This window comes from Natrix helvetica (assembly GCF_964273705.1).
Source record: "Natrix helvetica genome assembly, chromosome: 5".
NCBI lineage: Eukaryota > Metazoa > Chordata > Lepidosauria > Squamata > Natricidae > Natrix > Natrix helvetica.
Genome location: NC_138551.1, coordinates 65,994,847 through 66,013,763, shown reverse-complemented (window position 1 = coordinate 66,013,763; position 18,917 = coordinate 65,994,847). Strand labels below are relative to the sequence as shown.

At 40.2% G+C, this 18,917-nt stretch overlaps 1 protein-coding gene across 5 annotated transcripts in view; it reads right to left on the bottom strand.

Annotated features, from left to right (window-relative positions):
* Positions 1–7,528, bottom strand: part of LHPP (phospholysine phosphohistidine inorganic pyrophosphate phosphatase) — a 190,875-nt gene extending 183,347 nt beyond the window's left edge. For all 5 annotated transcript variants that reach the window (XM_081955457.1, XM_081955458.1, XM_081955459.1 and 2 more), the window contains exon 1: positions 7,393–7,528. In XM_081955457.1, coding sequence (XP_081811583.1) covers positions 7,393–7,520 — 128 coding nt within the window. In that variant the 5' untranslated portion in view covers positions 7,521–7,528. The remainder of the gene's footprint in view (positions 1–7,392) is intronic.
* Positions 7,529–18,917: the final 11,389 nt, after the last annotated feature.

Genomic DNA, 18,917 nt, shown 5'->3' with positions numbered 1-18,917 from the left:
ATCACTACATTTTGCAGTTGCTTAAAAATCTACTTTAATCTGATTTTTAAGAACACTTTCTTATCCGTGTCTTAAGAGGTTTAATGGAGCTTACTTCCATGGAAGTTTAAAGTGGACCCTGCCATAGTGCAGGAAGGATGCTAGGAAGAAGGAGAAGATTTGCATGGAAGCTTATTTGAACACAAAGCAAGAAGAAAAAGTAAGGAAGGAATGCTTTTAGTCACAAGGTTCTTTCCCTAATAAAATATATATGTTTCAAATGATAGGCTTTAAGCAGATGAACAAGCTACTATTGAATAATATGCTAATTATATATTTTAATTTACAATGCACTTATTGGAAGATTTTTTCTTTTATATGGCTCTTTTCATAAAAACAGTTTTTTATGAGACAGAAGGGAAAAATCATGTGGACTCATGTATGCATATATCATACAGTATTTGTCATCTCGATGTTAAGAAAAAAAGTTGAATAACTTCTGCTACCACATATTTATAATATATATATATGGCTGTTACAGATCTCAACACATACTTTTTGATACAAAGCTATTAACAGTGATGCTTTCAGTGGAAAAGACAGCTGATAATAGGCACTTTTAACAAAATTAACGACATAAATTCAAGAGAAATGAACAAAACTTCCCAATGTTTGTTTTGTTTGTTCCAGCTGAACAAACACTATTATAAATTCTGATATTCATGTCTTCCTATTTAAATTTATCAGAATTACCAAGATAGTAGGAGAAATATTGAGATGGCTTTGTCAGCTCCAATTCTACCAAAGCCGATTTAGTCCATAAGAATTTTACTGTGTCCTGATTTAACTTCTTGGGAGTTAAGAAGTTAATGATTAGTTAGCATGTGGAAGCAGATTCTAAAGGTGCAATAGCATGTATTCTTCTTGGGTCAAATAAGAATTTAGGACAAATTATTTATTAAATATTAATCCCAAATAAAGAATTAGGATCAGCTAATTTCCAAAATTTCAACATCTTGCATTTAACTGAAAGATTCTAACCTGTTCAACCTTTGAATCAATATAACTTACACTACTTTGTTTTTTTAATTTATCTGTAAAGTATGGCTTAATATTTTAGTGCCTGTCCTTATAAAATGTAGTAACATACAGCACAAACAATAACTAATATCTTGTATTCAAAATATGGAAGAAAAGGGAAGAAAAATCAAAATTAAAGAAATATGTGAACAAAAAGGCTCCTAAAAAGCCTCACAGTGCTAAAACAGTCAATTTGGTTTAGATAATTTGTAACATTTGTCCAGTATTAGCAGAGTATACTGATTATACTTTATATAAACAAATGATAAAAAGGGACAAACATAATTGTTCTTGATGTAATTCATGAGAATTCAATAGTCTTTTCATTTTAGTGATAAAATAGAAATATATTGTGTTTCTCTGTTTAAAAAAGCCAGTACTCCATTCCTGGATAATAACATGAAAGGGGGGGGAGGACAATATATTGTCATGTGGGCAGTGGTGTAGCGTAGGGGGTGCAGGGGGGGGGGCGGCCGCACCGGGCGCAACATCTGGGGGGGCGCTCGCACTCGCAGCTCTCTGCCCCTGCCTGGCTCACTCATTCTCTCTCACTGCAGTGCTCGCTGTGCGAATCCAATCCGAGCCGCCGGGTCGCCGCCCACTGTGGAGGGGGGGGTGCCAGGCGTGCGGTGCGGAGAGAGAGCGAGGGACTATCTGGGGAAGGGACAGTGCAGCGGCCGCCCAGCGCAGCACTGAGCGCGGGAGAGAACCACACCAGACCAGACCAGGGCCTCACCTCACCCTGGCCTGCTGTAAGGGGGGGATCTATATGGGGGACCCCAGAGTGACCTCACCTCACCCTGGCCTGCTGTAAGGGGGGATCTATATGGAGGACCTGCCCTGGCCTGCTCTACAACAATCAGACAGAACATAACTGAATAACATTGATCTCCTTACAATGGCATCTTGTGTCTGTAGCTGTTGAGAGCAGAAAAATGAAGAAGCAGAATACTACACCTATATCATGCCATACAAAAAAGAATCTGGTGCACAAGGCAGGAAAAGGAGAAAGATAGAGACAGAGCAACAAGCTAAGTTAGCTGGAAGCCTTCACCGGTTTTTGGTGAGTACTGCTGAAATTACAGCAGGACCATCAGCAGCACCACAGGAGACTCATAATCCTGATCCTGTGTTGGTGGACATTCCTGTTCCTGCATTAGAAGCAGAGACAGTTTCATCTAAGGATGTTTATACTCAGCCAAATCTGCCAGAAAATATTGACCAAAAAGTTTATACTGATATTGGCTATTGGCCTGAAACCATGGATGAAACCTTGAAAACTGAACTTGTCAGGCGAGGGACAGAGGAACTACAGAATAAGGATGCATGGTTTCCAAAAGACAGTAATGGCAGGTCATTTTCCAAGGATTGGTTCTACATACATTTGGAGAATGGTGAGACTATGTTAAGGACATGGTTGGTTTTTTCTCCTGTAAACAATGCTGCATATTGCTTTCCTTGCATGCTTTTTCAGAAGGCTAAAGGGAAAAGTTCATTTGGAAAGTCAAGTGGATTTAATGCATGGAGAAAGTTAAGCCCTAGATTACTAGAGCATGAGCGCAGTTCATATCACTTGAGTGCATTTACAATGTGGAAGAATTAGAAATGCGGCTGTATAAACAGGAGACTATTGATGCTGCTGCCCAGCTTGCACAACAGAGGTCATTTGAAAAATGGAAGGCAATCTTAGTCAGAATACTTGATTGTGTTCTGTATCTAGCCAGGCAAACCTTACCCTTACGTGGTCACTCTGAAGATTTAAATACAGATGGTAACTGTGGAAATTTCTTAGAAACTTTCAAGTTACTCGCCAAATATGACCCAGTTGCCAAACAACATCTTCACAGAGTACAACGCACAGATGGTTACATTGTGTCCTATCTCTCTCCACAGAGCCAGAATGAGTTTATTAGCCTGCTCGGCGATCACATTCGAACAGTCATCTTTCAAAATATCATAAAGGGCAAGTATTTTGCTATAATGTTTGATAGCACTCCTGATATTTCACACACTGACCAAATGTCCCAAGTGATTCGATATGTGCATATTGAAGATTCAGGAGTCCATGTGACAGAGTCTTTCATTGACTTTATTCAGTTATATGGGAAATCAGCTGATGTCATTACAAAACAAATTTGTGACAAGTTGCAAGCTGATGGCCTTAAACTAGAGCATTGCTACGGCCAGGGATACGACAATGCTGCGACTATGGCTGGACACATTAGTGGTGTACAAAAACGTATTTTGGATATGAATCCCAAAGCAATGTTTGTGCCATGTAACAATCACTCGCTCAATCTTGCTGGGATGCATGCAGTTGGTGTTGGGACAAAGTCTGTTACTTTCTTTGGCACTGTGGAAAAGGTGTATGCATTTTTCTCAAGCTCCACCCACAGGTGGGATATCCTTAAGAAACATGTACCAATTCATGTAAAGCGATCGTGTAACACAAGATGGAGTTCAAAGCATGAAGCTGTATGCGTACTTGCTGAACACACAGAGAAAATAATAGACGCTTTGGAAGCGTTGAGAGATGGGCTGGAAGAAACCTCTGAAACCAGGGGTGATGCAGGAAGTCTTTTAGTTTGCATAATGACATATGTTTTTTTCTCTTTCTTGCATTTTTGGAACCCAGTACTAACCGAAGTAAATGATACTCAGATCTACCTGCAGCAAGAAGGACTTGCGCTTGATCAATGCGTGCAAAAGTTAAAAGCATTGGCTTTATTTTGTCATGAAAAACGTGATAGTCTAGTGTCAAAGGCAACTGAGAAAGCTCTGCAGGTATGCAAAACCTATTGCATACCTACAGAGAGAAGAGTTGGAAGACGCAAGAAGATGGATGGTGAGAACAGTTGCGATGCTGGCTTGACCTTAATACAGGAAACAAGCAGAGAACAACTGGAAGCAATTGATCAGCTTCAGGCAGAAATTAAAAAACGTACTACGCAGATGAATACGCTTCACCAGCGATTTGCTTTTTTGCAAATCCAAACATTGTTGGATACTGGAAAAGATGATTTTATTAAGAAACAAATTCAGCACACGTGTGCTCAGTACACAGAATTGAATGCTGCATCTATGCTCACCGAAATAACTCGACTTCGGCACCACATTATCTTGTATAAGGAGGTCAATCCTGATGAGCAGGTTGCAAACTGGTCAGCTTTAGATTTGCTTCGCTGGGTGTATAAGTGGAAGCTGCAAGAAAGTTTAACTAACTTTGTTGTCACATTAAGAATTTTTCTTATTATCACTGTTTCTACAGCGAGTTTTGAAAGAAATTTCTCAAAACTTAAACTAATTAAAACATATCAGAGATCTACAATGAGCCAAGAAAGACTGAGTAATCTAGCAATACTGTCCATTGAGAGAGACTTTAATGTAGATTTCAATTCCGTTGTTGAAAAATTTGCGCTAATTAAAAGCAGGCGAATTTAAATTAATCTGTATATACAGATTGATATCTTGCACTTCTATTAAAGAATTACAATTAGAGGTACAGGATTGAGGAAGTTGGCTCCATCTAGCCCAGTCTTGGATCATCTCCAGGGTATGGTTCCATTTTGATGTTTAGTTTTTGTTCTTGATATTTTTTGTCGTTTACGATGGTTGTGAGACGACATATAATAGCATGGCCCATGCTAGGTTACTACATTTGTAGATTTGTATTCATAGACCTGCTGAAAATGTGGAGAATGTGTAATGCATGTTCGCACTCAATAAAGTGTTTGAAAATAAACTTGTATTTAGATGCATTTTACTTTAATTACATCAGTATTTTCATAACAAACAATACATGTGCTTAGGGGGTAAGGGTTTCTTTAACTAATCTAGTGGAAGAGACTCGAGTGCTAAAATCCACGGGTTAGGGGGCGCAAATTACTTGCCTTGCCCCGGGTGCTGACAACCCACGCTACGCCACTGCATGTGGGCAGCACCCAACATGGCTTCTGTAACCATTAGGAAGAATTCTTTTAGCATTGAGGTTTTAGCCAATGTATCCAGAGGGCATCAACTTAATTAAATAAAAGCAGCTACCGTATAAGAAAGCAAAAGAAAAACTACAGTATGAGTGTTACTCTTTCCAACCCATCAGATGTTGGAAAAGAAATATATACCAGGGTCAGGACTCCATTTATCTATCACTATAATCACTGTTTGCATTTGATCAGGGCAGGATCAAATTGGATGTAGTAAGAGAGGCAAAAAAAAAGAAAAATCAAATTTTAAAATGGACAGAATCTGGCCAAAAAAAGCTCTTCCCCAAATTCTGTCAATGCCTCATTAAAGGGGGGGGGGGGCAGGAATCAATAGACAAGTCATTTGAAAATATTGTTGAGTCCTCCATTCTATGCTTCCCCATCATATGTATAGAGCAGAGATGGTGTTCTGCCGTTTTGCACCAGTTCGGGTGAGCCGGTAGTGGCAGTGGCAGGAAGCTCCACCCACCCTCCCAGACGTCATCACGGACACTCTGCGCATGCGCAGAAGCTTCTGTGCATGCTCAGTAGCGCTGCGTGTGTGCGACGCAAGCACGTCGGTGTGCACGTTTCCAGTTCCGAACCGATAACGAAGGTAAAAGGATTTCATGCCTGGTACAGAACGAAGTAGTAATATCCATCTTTTCTTTCCTCCTGAACATGCATGCACATACACCAACAAAATTAATAGGGGGAAATACAGGTTTCTCCAATATTCAGTGTTAATAAAACTGGTTGAGAACTGGGAAAGTTCTCCCTACCTTGCTATTTACTCAAAACCAAGCCCCACTGTGTCAATGGGCACAAATTGCCAATCAGACGATCCTGCAGTATCCATTTAGAGGGCAACAATAATACCACCTTAAACATCAGATTAATCTTGTAGGTGTTGCTACTTCCATGGTACATGCTTTGGCATATAGCAGAAAATAATTTATCTTAAAAAACATCAGGGAGAGATGCGCACACACAGAACTTGCCTTTAGCTACAGTCCAATGGACTAAAAGAATATTAGCATTTCAATACAGGTAGTCCTTGAGTTACGACAGTTCATTTAGTGACCATTTAAAAGTTACAATGGCAGTTAAAAAAAGGATGCCATTTTTCAGTTCCCACCTATGTAGTATCCCCATGATGATGGGATCAAAATTCAGAAGATACTTGGCCACTGCTCCATAATTATGATCATTGCTGTTTCCCAGGGTCACATGAAACCCTTTTGCTCCTGGCAAGCAAAGTCAATGGAGAAGCCCGATTCACTTAATAACTGAGTTATTAACTTATCAACTGCAGTGATGCACTTAACAACTGTGACAAGATCGTAAAATCACTTAACTCACTTAACAACAGAAATTTTGGGCTCCATTGTGATAGTAAGTTGAGGACTATCTGTAACGGCATTATCTTCTTTGCCATGTGGGAAAATATATATTATTTGATCAGAGCAAAGTAAGTTCCCAGTGAAAGAAACTAGAGGTATTCCCCAATCAGCATGTGCAGGATTCCACATTATTATTTTTAATGTAATTATCATTTATTGGGAAGGATGGGGTATTACCATGTTTTGCTTGTTACAGTGAGCCACCAGGGGTCTGCTTTGCTTGCACCAGGATATAAATCGGATTAATAAAAGCTCTCCATAAAATCATAGTTACTTTGACTTGGAAGAATGAGTTATTAACTAACACCCCAAGAAAGACTTAATTTCAAGGGATTAAAAAAAAATACTCCCACAGTAAACTGTAAAAAAGATTGAGTTTAAAATGCTATGTAAACCATCCTCACATGTGTCCCAAAGGTACTTTTTTTTTCCAAAGAGGAAACTGGACTTTCTGGTTTTGCTTTGAAGACGTTTTGCTTCTCATCCAAGAAGCTTCTTCAGCTCATCCAAGAAGAAGCCGAAGAAGCTTCTTGGATAAGAAGTGAAACGTCTTCAAAGAAAAAAAAAACCCCAGAAAGTCCAGTTGCCTCTTTGGGACAACCATGATCTGTATGACTGAGAATCTCCAAAGATATCCTCACATGTGGTTTGGAGCCCAAGGTGTGCAGCTTGGCGCCAATATGCGAATCTAACGCGAGTGGCTGAGCCACAATAAACCCTGGTTTACTGAATGATAGCAACAGATCGGCATCTGTAACTGAATGATAGCAACAGATCGGCATCTGTTGCAATTGGCGGTGTGGGTTGCACAAACCACACACGCTCCCTTTCTTGAAGAGCTCCCAAGCCTGCAGAGAGAGGTACCACTAGCAGGACCTGCTCGGTCGACAGCGTTAAGGAGGGGTTGGTGGGGTTTTTTTGCACCACAAAATGCCTCGGAGCCAGTTGCTTGCAGGCCTCCCACTTACTTTTTTACCGCTTCTCTAGATCCAGGAATAGGGACTCCGCCTCCGTCGCCTCCGCTGTCGTAAAGCACCCCGCTAATATCTAATAGCACTCCCTCTGCGCCCGCTAAGACTGCACCCCCATCAGCCATACCGGATAAGCCCCGCCCCCGGCTCAGCTAGCCTGCCGAGACGCACCTGCCCCGCCCGCCACTTCCTTAGGCCCCGCCCATTCTTCCTGGCTGCGAAGGCTCCTGGGAAATGTAGTTGTCGCTGAAGCCGGGCGGCTCCTCAGGTTGCAATGCCGGCGGAATTTACTGTACTGTGTTGTAATGGTTGGCTTCTCGGTAGTCATACGACGGGCGAAGTGAAATGAGGGGGTCGCTCGGTCGACCGGCACCCCGGGTTCTGTGGAGGAGAGACGGCAATGCGACTTTTTTAGGGAGATATTCATCTTCTTCGCTTCTCCGGACAGCTCAGGTCTCCTTTTCTGAGTCCCGGAGATGCTCCACCCACCCCCCTTGGGCACCGTTGCAAAGGAGGGGGCGGGGATCTGTCCCAGATGCGGGGCTTCTTCCCGCAAAAGCTGCAACGGCTTCATCCCGTCGGGCGTTCACCTTTGGGCGGCTGATGGCAAGCGACTTCCTTGGCCGGAGAGCGGTGGTGGCCCGGCTGCCATCTCCGAACTTTTCCGGCGAAGAGAAGGAGAAACGAGCCAGTATGGATTGTCTCAAAGGTGCTTTTTCAGGAGGCAACTGGACTTGTTTTTTTTTCTTTTGAAGTCGTTTCGCTTCTCATCCAAGAAGCTTCTTCAGTTCTGACAGGATGGTGGGGAATGGAAAGATTGATCTTCCTTGCAGACATCTGGTCATTTGCATCCTTTTAGAGCAGTGTTTCTCAACCTTGGCAATTTGAAGATGTCCGGACTTCAACTCCCAGAATTCCCCAGCCAGCATTTGCTGGCTGGGGAATTCTGGGAGTTGAAGTCTGGACATCTTCAAGTTGCCAAGGTTGAGAAACACTGTTTTAGAAGGTGGTGTGGGAGTAGGAATGGATTTCCAGAGAAAAAAATTGCAGACAAGAGGAACCAGGAGCACTGTTCAGGTGACCCTGAGGACACAGATAAACTTCCAAGTGTTTCAATGACCCTCTAAAAGGATGCAAATGACCAGCTGTCTGCAAGGAAGATAAATCTTTCCAATCCCCACCATCCTGTCAGAGCTGAAGAAGCTTCTTGGATGAGAAGTGCAGTTGCCTCCTGAAAAAGCACCTTTGGGACAACCATGATCTGGATGACTGAGAATCTCTATAGACTTTCTGCAAATGGACTAGGAAGTGAAATCGAAGCATTATTCCTTTCTAGCCTAATGGCCAGGGCATGGTGTGTTGGGGGCAAAGAACAAGAAGGAACCTCACTCCAAGTCAACCAGTAGAAAATAATAGCTTTAGGGTCAAACAGTGTGATAAACCATAGTTTGCCATAATCATGGTTTGTTATGATGACTGGACTCAAATATGTTAGACTTAAACCACTTTTTATATAGTGTCACAAAAGTGCTTTTTCAAAAGACAGCCAAACTTTTTCTTTTGCTTGCTTGAAGATGTTTTTCTTTTTATCCAAGAAGCTCCAGAACTGCAAAATGTCTTTAAGGGGAAAAAAACCCTCTGGTTACCTTTTTAAAAAGCACCATTGTGACAACTATGACCTGGATGACTGAGAATCTCCATAGACACGCTTTACAGTGACAGTATGGCTTGTGTAATGTCCAAACCCAGTTTGTGCCTAATGTAAGACTGATCCATAGCTGGTCCAACTAACTGTTCTGTCTCACCTGTTGGGCTAGCAAAGTTGAGAAATAACACTTTCTCAATCTGTCCTGTCTTAAGTGTCAGTAACTTTATATCTGTTTCATACAACATCTGCAATAAACCCCAAATCACATATGGGCAATGACATCATGATACAATGTCATTCTTAGATGGGTGACATTTTGGCAATTTTGTATGGTTTTTGATTTTGCTATATTGGAAGCCCACATAGGTGCAAGTACCATGCTGATTAGGTTATGTTATCATGCTAAGCAATCATTAACAATGGTTTATTGAATCATAAAAATCTTGTTTAATCATAGTTTAGTTAGTTATAGTTATAGTTTATTTAATTTATAGACCGCCCCCTCTCCCCGTAGGGACTCGGGGCGGTGTACAGACCATTCATAATCAAAACAACAGAAAATAACATAAGACATAGAGCAGAAACAACACACACACACTGTCTGTATATAAAATCCCAAAACCAATTTAAATAATTAAAAACAATTTTAAAACCCGTTTAAAACCTCAATATAATTTTTTTTTTCAAAAAGTTTTATTGGTTTTTTAAAACATTTATAAGGAAAAGGGTAAGTGGAATGGTTACAAATTTTGGCAGTTGCAAGTGTGGCAGACGCCCCCTCCCTCCAAACTCATAGGTTACATCTAAATATCAAACATTAATACATAATCATAAAAAATCAGCATATTAATTCTAGAAAAAATAGTTTTCAATCGATTTATATAGTTATGATATATAGTCTAGATATAATTTCATTATTACTTTCGGTCTGTTTATAACATTGTGGTTTTCTTATTCATTTTTGTGATCTGAGCTTTCTTGGTGTTGCCCCTTCACCCCCCGCTGGCAGAGCTCCGGCCCCTCCCGTGTCCTGTGTGACCATTGTGGTGTCTTCTGTTTTTTCTAGGTTCGCTTTATTTTTTTCCATAAAGGCCTGTGCCTCTATGGGTGTGTTGATTCTGATTATTGTCTCCTCCCAGAATATCAGCATACCTTCAGGCATCAACCATCTAAACCACACCCCCTTCTGGTATAGTTTATTCGCCAATTGTGAATAGTTTTTCCTTTTCTCCCTAATTTTTTGGGGGATCTGCTTCAGAATGGTTATCTCCCTGTCATGGTATGTCAGTGTTTGCCTCCTTTGTACACCCAGAATTTCATCTCTTGTGCTTTTCCTAAGGAATTTAATATGAACCTCCCTGGGTACATTGTGTGTTCTGGAATATGCTGAATTCACTCTATAAACCAGATCTATCTCCCATTCCATCTGCTGTTTATCTTTGTGTATGTATTCAGCTAGAATATTAGTCATAATGTCCCTTATGTTTTCCCCATCTGCTTCTATTACATTTTGAAATCTAAGATAAAAGGACATTCTCTCAAACTCTGTTTTCATTTGTTGGATATCAAGTTCTTTGTTTCCCTTCTGTAAAGCCTCTACCCCCCCCTCTCGCCTCCGCCACCCCACCCTCCACAAGGTCCAGTCTCTGTGAGTTCTTATACATTTGAAATTGATTCTCTTTAATTTCATCTTTCATTTCCCTTAGCTGTTTCTTGATTTCCTCCTGGCCCTGTAAAATTTGTTGAAGCATTTGTTGAAGGTCCATCTCTGTAGTCTTAGGTTGCATCAGTTCTGTTATCTTTGACTGTGTGGCTGGACTGGATGTTGCAGATGTTGGAGCAGAAGTGGCAAAGCCAGGTTTTCCAGGAGGTGGTCTTTTTGGAGACATGGTTTATAAAACAAAGAGATCAGTCAGTGTAGAAACTGGGCAGCTGGAGAAGTAGAGCAGGCAGGCGAATCCAGAAGGCAGAGGATCCAAACAGGTGGGAGTTTCTTTAGTCACTCTAGCAATAGATGAAAGTTTTTTCTCCAAAGAGTTCAGGAAATAACAATCCACAAGAGATTCCTCTGGGTGACTCGGAGACAAAGACCGGAAGCCTGAATTTTAAAGGTGGAGTCAGGTTTCACAGTTCATGAAGACAACGGAAGTGTGCCATCTTGCCCTGCCAGCTATGGGCTCAGAGGCATAGAAAAAATTTTAAAAGTTCAAAAAGTTCTCAGGTCATCAATAAGTTCTGGAACTAAGTCCCATGAAAAGCACTTTTACTGGGGTGAGGCATCGTTAGTTGGCTCTCCCCCCCTCCTCCTTCCCCTGGGGGCGAGAGCAGAATTTTAACAAGCTGCTTGTCCAAGGGGGGGGGAATCCCCCTCCCCTCTAGCCGCTCCTCAAAGAGTAAATCCGAAAGGTTAACTTTTAAAAGTACTGAAAAGTCTATCAATTCAAAAGTAAGGGGATGAAGAGAGGAAGCATCTCACCGCACCGCCGCTGCTTCCTTCAGTTTTGCATTCTCCGATCGGCATGGGGCAAGACGCAGGCGTGTCCTCCAAAACTGCTCCCCGGTGCCTGGAGCAAAGCGGAAAAGCCCCCACCAGCCGCCGCCGGTGCCAGAGCCTTCCGCGAGCCGCTCCTTCGGCAGGGCGCCTCTTCGGGGCGTCCTGTGCCCCCCCGAAGACGGGGGAAGCCCACTGAAGAGCGGGAGCGGGCAAAGTCCTTGCCCGTCGCCGTAGCCACCGGAACCAGAAGTCTCCCCCAATATAAAATTTTAAAAGCCATCCAGGAAAGTTAGTAATAGATGTTAAATATAGTTACGATTATAATTATAATTAGGCCAGACCAGCTACTCGGAACAGGTGGGTCTTGAGTTTCTTGTGGAAGGAGCGGAGATCAGAGGTGGTTCTAATATCGGGGGGGAGGTCATTCCAGAGGGTTGGGCCCATCACAGAGAAGGCCCTACTCCTGGGCACCGCCCGCCCGCACTGTTTAGCGGATGGTACCCGGAGGAGGCCCTCTCTGTGAGAGCGGATTGGTCGCAGGGATGTATGGGGTAGAATGCAATCCCGCAAATAACTAGGTCCCGAGCCATGGAGCGCTTTGAAGATGACGATCAACACCTTGAAACGCACCCGAAAGGCCACAGGTAGCCAGTGCAGCTCGCGCAGGAAAGGTGTTACATGGGAGTACCTAGTACTCCCCATAATAACCCACGCGGCTGCATTCTGGACCAGCTGGAGCCTTCGGGTGCATCTCAAGGGGAGCCCCATGTAGAGAGCGTTACAGTAATCAAGGCGAGAAGTCACTAGGGCATGGGTGACTGTGCAAAGGGCATCCCGCTCCAGTAAGGGATGCAATTGGCGCACCAGGCGATCCTGGTGGAACGCCCCCCTAGCCACGGCCGTTTAGAAAGCTACATTGGCTAAGTCAAAACATAATGTTTGCAGTATCCTAAACTTTGGCTATGTTCACATGTCAAACTTAAGTAAAAGAAGGAATACAGACAAAATGAATCAAACCCGTGTGTATCCTTGAAGTACGCTCTGCCATAACTATGCATAGTATGGTGGTCTTAATTAGGCTACAGGTGGATTTTTCTCAATTGATACTGACATCCATTTATAAAAATAACTTAATTCCTAATTAATTTGTCACTGAAAGAACAAAGTAGAGTGAGCCATATCTTGAACAGCTGCAAGAGAGATTTAATCATGTATGTTCACTTAGAGATGATAATGGGAATTTTTTCACTGTGGTAAAGTGCAGAGGTTTATTTATTACTACTGCAATCACTTTTATACTGCAATTCAAAACTATGTAAGAGGCAGTGTTGGAATTATAGTCTGCTTTAAGAAAAGCCAAGGAGTCTTTGAATCATTGATTTGTTCAGTGCTCCAAGTCACTTCTTCTTAAAGATAGTATCTAAATGGTAAAATTCATTATATAGACTGTGAAATGGATCAGGTTATTTAAAACAACACCACTAATGGTACAATATCTCAGCTGTCCACACTGATATGGGATATTGTCTTGAATAGTGTTATCAGTTCAGGACACCCGCTATGAATATTGATCCAGAGCTTGTAAGAGCCATCAGTTGCCGGGACAGGTCAGGGTTGACACCTACCTAGCTTCAAAGCAATTTAAAGACTACTCCAACAGAATCTTAATGTCTGCCTGAGCTGAAAAACAAAACAGCCTAGGCTTTGTCAATGTGTGCCTGCATACTGGTGACCTGACTATATTTTAGGAAGCCTCTTGGCCCAAAATCATCACTACAAAAATGCCATGGATTATACTGTATTAAAAACTAATCAATAACTGAATGTGATGTTGTAGGAGCATTCTAAAATACGAAGAGATGTGCCAATAGTTAATTTGCAGAGCAAACAGTTATTTTTGGTGCCTGACATTTTATGAACTCATAGAATTGTGTAGATAGGTTTTCTATAGATTTGTGTACCTATGTTACCTAGATATTCTTATTTAGACCAAATTTCTGAAATGTTCACCTTGTGTGACAAAGTTATGAATTTTTTTCACTTTTTTTCCAGAAAGTATCCATAAATATATATTTCCTCGGTAATTCTAGATAAATTTAATCAAAATGGCTTATCAATTAATTGATTAAATGGATTGTGTTCTTAGGTAAATATGTACAGCTTTTATTTCTAGATCTTAATAAAAGCATAGCTATTTGTGTCCCTAGCAATACTATAATTCATTTCAATGGGATCTACTGCCATGTAAGGTACTTCTTAATATGAGTAATAGTGGTAGTATCTACCTCAGGGAAAAGATTAAGATGTATTGCCAGATAAATAATGGCTTTGTGTGATAATTCCCATACAGACAATATTTATGTCATCTCCTGAAATCATACATCAGTATATCATTATTTTACCTAGTGCCCAGTGAGGTACAGAGTGTATCTTTCTTAGGTTGATTTTTTTCCTGCCCTGTTCATATTTCATTGCAGTTATTTACCTTTATTTCTGTTTTACAATATACATCATGCATTCTCCCTGCATTTTTGTGCCTCTTGTAGGGAATGCCAAATAAGGACTATTTATTATTTTACATCTCTTTCTAAAGGCTGCATTGCAAGGAACCAAAGAAAAAAGGGAAAATACATCAAGGATTTTTTTTTTAAATATAAAAATTACATAAACATTTATAAATTGTTTTTTTTTAAGGGAAAGCATTAAATTGTTATTCTTACAAAGAACTTCAGATTGGAACAAATATATATATATATATATATATATATATATCAGTTTTGACACTTGCAGTATTAATAATAGAATTGAATCTGAAATTTGGCTCTTGCTATTGGAAACATATAGCAGTAAGTAAAGGGGTTCTGCAGGATAGTCCAAAAGGGCAAGATGGTGGTTACCTGTGCACAATCAAAACTCCGCCCCTTGTTAGATTACATCACTTCCTCTTACAGATGCCCATGAGTAAAAAAGTATGATAAAAAAAAGAAATGGTTGCATTAGTAATAATATTCACGAAACAACAAATAAGCCAGTTAAAATACTTGAAATCCAGAAGCTCTACTTGACTCATAATGCGACGGCCAACATGGTTTTGTACAGACCTCAGTGTGCACATGTGTCACCTCTCTTGCTTCCTGGTGCTGGTTGTCACCTTTAAAGCCCTTCATGGCTTGGGACTAGGTTATCTGAGGGTCACATCACATTGCCGGTCACATCCACATGACCTACTAGAGTGGGGAGGCAAGGAATGTTGCAGGTCCCTTCACCTAGAGAGGTACATCTTGCGGGGCCCAGAAGAATGGCCTTTTCTGTGGTGGCTCCCTCCCTCTGGAACATCATCCCTCTGAAAATTAGACTGGTCCTCACTCTCTTTTGGAATATCCTGAAGATGTGGTTTTGTCAGTGGGCCTAGGGAATCCAGAGTGTGCGTTGTCTCCAAGGGGTGGGGGAGTATTATTTATTATTTTTTTAATTCCTTCTACATTGTGTTTTTCTTTTTTTGTACACTGCCTAGAGTCACCATGAGTAGTTGGTTATTTAGATTTTCTAAGATAAATAAAGTAAAATATATTTCCTACCTCTTGAAATTAAGTACTTCATTTATTTTTTTAAGCAAAATTATTTTCTCATACACTACTAACATTGAGATAATAATTAGGCAACCTTCTTGGAACATTACCATAATTTCAGTGGGCTTAGACATATATAAGCACACACAGAACCAGTCTGAAATTTTAAAAAGGTCAGATGTACTAATCCAGAGTGCTGGATCAGAGCTTGCCGAATAAATACTATTGGCTGAGGTTACACAATGGTAAATACACATCTCCTATTAGCTGATTTATTCCATTCATTGTTAAATAAGAGTTATTTGGATTAGATTCACACCATGTTTCAAATTTGATCCTAATGGATTTAATGCAGTAGCAGGCAATGTATGCATTGTAGCAGTGATTACAGAACTTAGCAACTGATTTTGGATGTTTTCAAGAATAGACTTTCAGGTGGAAGGAATGTGATTTCAGTTTAGTACTGATGGCCAAAAGAAACTCTTGGGGTCAGAGTTTTAAAAATACGATCCCTGTTCAATAGCCTACACTCAATGGATTTCATCCTTCTATCTTTTTAAACAAAGGAGATTCCAAAAGCTGATGTTTTCCCATCCCTATCTCATGGGGACCAAAGCCTAGTTTCTTTGAAAGTAAAACATCAGAATATGTAGGGGGTATCTGTATAATTTACATAATAATAGGGATGAATGTGGCATACTCTTCAGAGAGGCCAGCTGCTTCTGCCCTCCTCCCATCAACATCTGCTAAATTTATTAGAGTTTTGCTTCTTATACCTGCAGTATTCGCTAAAGTGCCCAAAATATGTAATAAGATACCATTCATTAAATCCTGTAGCCAAAAAGAGAAGAAAGGATTCAGCACACTGAGGTGTGTGTATGTCTATTTCACATTTTCAGCAAACCTATCAGAGATAATTCAATGGTTTGGACATGAATGTGGGTTCTAAAAATTTTACCACTTGTAATTGCAAAGGACGTTAAATAATACAATCACCACACTGAAAAAAATGGGAAATTCAGAACATTTATCAATTATAATCAAAGCTGCATGATTATAATAGATCACATTTAGCTAAACTCAGGATCTGCAGAATGTTTCTTCCATCACCACAAGTTTGTCCTGTTTCTGTAAATACTTGCCATGCTCTAATGGGGCAAAATGTCCTAAATAAAACATTCTTTCCAAACATAAGAGTGTTTGGAAAAGATCCAGAATAAGAAAGGAGAGGGATTTAGTTGGATTCACACGTTATACAATGCCAGAAACCGGCAAACCATGTTATAGTTTGAGAAGGGTAGGAACTAAAGGAATACCCTCTTTTTAATGGCTCATCAGCTGGGGGCTGAGAGTCCTCAAACTCCAGTTTGGCAATTTCCCCCCCCCCCTTTCTGCTCATGACTGCTCTATTGTCCTTTGATGAAGGAGAGAAGAAAAGCAATTGGCCTCCCAGTGCAATTTTTGGATGAAACATTTAAGTTTTGAAAAGGTTCTATCTTTTGAAAAATGACCAAGAGCATGATCTGCCAGAACTACATTATGACCCGGCATTGTAATGGGAGATGTGGGTGGGTGGAGCCGATGCAAGAAGTTTTCATGCTCCTTAGTTGTTTCCCTAGATCAGAGGAGTGCTTTGAAATTCCTTTTTTTCTTTCAAATTCTGAATGTCTCAGCCCACCAAGGTTTCCCAACTGCAGCTCGCATCTGCATTTGCAAAAAAATATTTTTTTTACTGCTGAAGCTGTTCTACCACACTTTTAAAATGAGTTCTCTCTCTCTCTTTTTAAGCAGGTTGATAGACAAGAGGCAGGCCTGTAACCTTTGGGGAAATGAAGAAGAAGACTAAATCCTCACTATCAACAGTAGGATATGTCCTTAATTTCAATTTTGGCTCCACTAAACTCAGCATCAATTAACATGGAATGAATGACTGCAAAACATTGATTTACTATGTGGGATAATGGCCAACTTCTTTCCTTTCGTTTTCAATGTACTGTATGTGAAAAGAGAATTTTCTTTCATTCAGGAATCATAAATAATTGAGCAATATGGTCTTAAAAAGTTGCTCCTTTCAAGAACTAGATAGAAATTCCTCTTTTTCTGCCTTTCAGAACAAAATGCGTAGCTTGCACTGATTTTAATGATTATAATTCTGAATCTTTGAACCTTTTAAAGATGAATGTATTCTAAAATTTGCATTAATCTTTCTTTTTTCCCCTGGAGGGATAAATGGGAGGTTAGAGGATGTGCAGGATTAACTCACAATCTTGTGTATGTATATGTGTTTTCTTTTAAAGAAAAATCAGTCCTCTTAAATAATCATTCCTTTCTTTCTTTTCTAAAAAAAGACTTCACTTTAAGCTACAGTCAGTGTGAATATATTTCCTGCCTCAAATTGATAGAAAACTGTAATTTCATAATACTCTCAGGGAGAGCAGGTAATCCAAGAGTTGTTAAAAATTTAGTTGTTGCAGGTTGCCCATCCCTTTTGTACAATGATTAAGAATGGTGAACTACTCTTTAAAAATAAATCAGGGACCATAAATGCTTTTGCCACAGAAAATGATAAATGTGCTGCAGTATATACATTTATTCTAGGAGATAGGTTCCATAGAATTCAGTGAGACACTAATTTCTGTGAGATTTACTTCATAGAATAGATGTGTGGAGATGTGTAGGATACGCACTTCCCTAAAGGGTCACAAGTTCTTCACTTCTCCTAATGGAGGCTGTGATCTATAGTACTGGCACTGGTTTAAATGTGACTAAAAAAAACTTTTTGAAATGCCCTGCAAGATAACTTAAGCATGGAAATTCTTGCATAGGAAACAGTTTTCCAGAATCAAGTTATGTCAGGCTGTATTCAGAGCTTCGGCTATAAAAACATCATGTAGACCTTCTATTGATGTGCCTATTAGGCACAAGCCACGAATTGACCATTTTTTCCTGATGTCACATCACGTCAAAGATTATAGTGGAAGTAGATCGTTACATTCACCTGAAACTGATAAACCAGCTACAATGTATATTCCCAGATGTGTACTGCAATCTTTAAAAAAAACAAAACCTCGTTATAATCTTTCAGTGTGCAGGTACTTTTACCATCCCTTTGAAAAATCAGTTTAGAGTCTCAAACCACCTATTGACAGAGGCCCTTTAAAAATTATACAGCTTAGACTTTTCCTATGTGTTGCCTAACTAAAACCTGTGTTAACCTATGACCCTTTGTTTACTTTAAAATAATGCTTTAATTTTTGAAAATAATTTTGAAATAGTTTAGTGTATCAAACTTATTGCCATCAGTCCCGAAAAAAAGAATGGCTATTATTCTCTTAGCTGTGAGACACATTGGTGTCTTTGCCCCCAAAGCTCCAATGCTATTAAGGAAATGATGGTAGTAATTGGCTGGATTCACACATTGTCTGTGTTACTCAGCCTTGAAAACTTTAAGGCATGTGAATTTCAACTCCCAGAATCCTCCAGTCAGCATGGCTGACTGGGGAATTTTGGGAGTTGAAGTCCACACATCTTAAAGTTGCTAAGGTTGAAAAATACTGTCCTAAGGTATAAATTTAGTAATTTGTCTGCCTGAATACCTCATGCTAAGTTGCCAACCACAAAAAAAATACATCATGACTTTCTGTAACATACAAACTAATCTCTCTCTCTTTTTTATTAAGAAGAAAAACATGTGGGGGAAAAAGAGAGGAAAGCAAGATCGCCTGGATCTTTGTGAATAAGGTAAAGCAAACTGCATGAAAAAAACGTCACCTGGAAGCATCCCAGGGTTTACAGCTTGAAACCTCTGCAT